This window comes from Triplophysa dalaica, chromosome 22 (assembly GCF_015846415.1).
Source record: "Triplophysa dalaica isolate WHDGS20190420 chromosome 22, ASM1584641v1, whole genome shotgun sequence".
NCBI lineage: Eukaryota > Metazoa > Chordata > Actinopteri > Cypriniformes > Nemacheilidae > Triplophysa > Triplophysa dalaica.
The window spans coordinates 2,276,190-2,279,754 of NC_079563.1; the positions used below are offsets into that span (position 1 = coordinate 2,276,190).

The 3,565-nt window shown below is 32.7% G+C and overlaps 1 protein-coding gene across 1 annotated transcript; it reads right to left on the reverse strand.

Annotated features, from left to right (window-relative positions):
• Positions 1–368: 368 nt before the first annotated feature.
• On the reverse strand, positions 369–3,132 carry parm1 (prostate androgen-regulated mucin-like protein 1). Its single transcript, XM_056735881.1, has 4 exons — positions 3,027–3,132; positions 1,994–2,527; positions 982–1,060; positions 369–745 (listed from the first exon to the last, which is right to left on the reverse strand). The coding sequence occupies exons 1-4, from the start codon at positions 3,055–3,057 to the stop codon at positions 664–666; spliced, it is 726 nt and encodes a 241-aa protein (XP_056591859.1). The 5' UTR covers positions 3,058–3,132; the 3' UTR covers positions 369–663.
• Between the last annotated feature and the right edge of the window lie 433 nt (positions 3,133–3,565).

A 3,565-nucleotide genomic window follows, 5' to 3' on the forward strand; every position in this document is an offset into this window, starting at 1 on the left:
CCATTGAGAAACACTGCTCTAGAGGGGAAAACGCAATAACTTTCAATCTGTCTATTTAATATTCTCTTTGCAACAGGAGCAATTAAAACAACAACATTTTCTCTTTATTTGGGGTCACGTTTTGTAGGTGACCCCTTCTCTAAGGGCCCTTCGGAGTGCGTAATATCCCATTTGGAACGCTCCATTTTATTAAAGAATATGAAGATTTTTTGTCAAGAATCAAGAAACATTTTTGTTTTATATTCACTTTTATACCGCATTTAATTGGCATATGGCCTTAAAACTTCCAAACTTTCAAAATTCCAGTTTTGATTTCATTAGGACTTCTTTACAATAACATTATTATCAAAACGCAAAACGGACAGATCAATCCATAACTACATTTAATACACATAAATAGAAAAGCTGACAGGTCAATCCATAACTACATTTTATACACATAATAGCAAAAACAAACAAGAAAAATGGGCATTTAAAATTCACATCAAATTACCCCAAACACCTTAATGAAAATATTATCAGTCGTATCTACACTATGACAACGTAGTTGTGCACCACGATGTCTACTGTATATTCAGACTTAAGTGGCATACAAATGTGATAACATACAGATGTAACATACAAATGCTTTACCACTATTACCATAAGATAGAAATTAATCATTCAGCCATCAAACATTGGATTGAAAAAATTCCCAAAAGAGCTGTGATCAGTGTCATCCAAAAGCCGTCCATAAGAAGATCGTCTGCAACACACAAGCATATCGTAAGACTACCAACTATTTATTCTTAAATAACAACCTATCTATAGATTTCAGATTATGATCAATACAGCATTTTTAATAATTGGCTCTTTGGTATCTGCATTTGTTATTCCCTAATATTGAATATTTAGACAATGTTCTTGTTTTATAATATTTACAATAACGTTTGGCAGGGCAGACAAACAGAGGACAACATACTGATTTAATACTTGACTCACCGCATTTTGAAGTTATACGCTCCACCAAGTAAAATGATTACGATGGCGATGAAGCCAATTACAATGGCAGCTACACTTCCTAGATAAATTAAGGATAAATAAAGAAACCATTTCAAATAATAAATCATACCAGACATGTACTGATGCTTGTTTCTATTTTTTCAATGTGGCCCCAAGATTCTAGAAGACACTTTTATTGCCTAGATAAAATATTAAACCAAGTGATCATTATTTAAAAGATTAAAAGATGCACAAACAAGTAGAAAGCAATGTCAAATTAAAAATGTCAAAGAGACTGATTATAGTGTTTAAAATTAAAACTGGCTTTGCAATAGGTAAAGATATTGCAACAATGGCAAAAGTTTAAAAAAAAGAGTTCATAAAAAAATTCTAGCATGCTGTGGTTGCTGATGCCAATTTATGTATTAATCTATGGCATTCATATACAAGTGTGACCAACTACTCTCAATTTACAAGAAATGGCCTTTTAATCTTATGTATGTATATTTATTCTGAATGAATAGCCGATTGCCAATAAAAATGATAAGATTTAGTCTTTGAAAGTGACGTCATCAAAACAAGGAGCAAGGTACAAACATAACCTTGTTGCTTATTAAAAACTTGAGCAACATTTTAACCTTTAAAGGTAAGTTAATTTGTTAATAGTTCAAACAGTTACTGTATTAAATATTAACTTTGATCTTTCATTTTTGCATGTCTCTGACCATTTATTATCCTAGAATTTAAACATTGCAGAATATGTTAAATATGTATCTTAAAAGATATTTAAAAGTCATTGTATGATTTTCATGCTATCATCTAAAACCTTATATTTAGTTGGAAAATCTTTTTAGTTTAGGAATCATTGTAAAACTATGTTTAAGGACATTGCCAAACATGCATGTAAACTGAAAATAAAAAATCATAAGTAAACCTCAAAACACTCCCTTGGCCAGTGGATTAAGGTAAGAAAGTCAAATTAAACATATATTTCAACAACATACACAAATACCTGAGCTTAGAGCATCTGGTTCCTTTTTATGTTGGCCAACAGTGGTTTTCGGTTGGCTTATTATAAATGTTTTTTTGGTTGTTGATGGTTGCTCAGATGATGACACAAACACTTTAGAAGTAGAGGGTATCCGATTTGTTGTAAGTGCTGTAGGTGTTGTAATTTTGTTACTAGTTGTCACTGCTTTTGTGTTTTCAGTCTTTAATGTCTGACTTTCAGTAACAATACTGGATGGGGTTGTAGTCAATGAATCAGCCACATTGGGCTTGCTGGTGATCCTAACTGCGGTGGAGGTTGAATGAACACTAGAGGTTGTACTGGATGTTATTTTAGATTCTCTTGAGGTCTCCACAAACGTTGTTGTTTGATTCGAAAATCCCATCAAGGTAACTGATTCAGTTGTTTGTCCCGCTTCTAATGTGTTGAAATGTTTTGTTGTTGGTGATGCTGTGGTTGCAATTACTCCTGGGGTTAATTCTGCCACAGTTGGTGCCATGGATGTAGTCATTGTTGAGCCTCCAGTAATGACCAAACCTTTGTGTCAAAGATGCACATAGACACATCAACAAACAAGAAAAGGGCATTTAATTGTGCAAAAGTGCAATGTTTGTATTACAACCATTGGACTTATATAAGTGTGCATGTCAACAAATAAACACCACAATAGAAATAAAAAGGAGAAAATGCTGGAAATATAACAACTCCTTTTTTGAGAGTCATAATGTTCGGTAGTTTAAATGAATATTTGATATTAGTTGTATTTACTGTAACTTCTTTCAAAAACGATCACGTTTACACACATGCTGCATTTGGAATGAGTATTTAAAAGGGATTTTCAATTAATTGGTGACGTTGTAGTAACAAATAAATAATGTACAATGGCATGGGCTAAATGAACCCGTTGATAAATATAAAATAAGTAAAACGTGCATAAAGCCCTATACGTAAATGTCCTGACATCAATGCATTATAAGTAAAGCATGACGTTAAAAGTTAACTTAAGTATTAATTTATCAAGACATTATAAACGTACCCGTTAGTATCAGTATTGTTGAAGAGAGCATTTTCGTTTCCTTCCTCTTTCTGTTTAACCGTCCCTCTCTGTCTCTCGTCACGTATGAGAGTGATAAGGAAATATAGACGCAGTACTTGGGCGCAGTTTTGTGAGTTGTGTACGCCTCTGGTTCACTGTGACCTTTAACGTTATGATAGACTACATGCAGATGAACATGTAGCAATGAAACATTTTTTTATAAATTTGTTTTAATAACGTGCCATCAAATAAGGTTTATTGTTTGATAAATAAATATGCATATTACCAATTCTTAAAACACTGGTAGATGATCATTACCATTTTGCCATTTTATGCCATAGACAAATAAAAAGATATGTAATTGCCTAACTCGAGATTAATCCAGCCAGTCGCCCACCTCAATATTAAACTTAGTTTTAATTAAAGGGTAGTTGTATTTAAAACATGTAGCCTAATTAGCACTGAAAAAGGGACATCGTTTTTAAAAAAGCGTATAATTTTTTGCAAGATGCAATTTGGCTTGGTTAAACGTTCACGTT

Excerpts from the sequence above, each read along its gene's own strand:
- parm1 (XM_056735881.1), bottom strand. The coding sequence starts at position 3,057 with ATGCTCTCTTCAACAATACTGATACTAACGG. Across the intron at positions 1,061-1,993 it reads ACCAGATGCTCTAAGCTCAG|GAAGTGTAGCTGCCATTGTA; the intron begins GTATTTGTGTAT and ends TAATTTATCTAG. Across the intron at positions 746-981 it reads GCGTATAACTTCAAAATGCG|ACGATCTTCTTATGGACGGC; the intron begins GTGAGTCAAGTA and ends TGTGTGTTGCAG.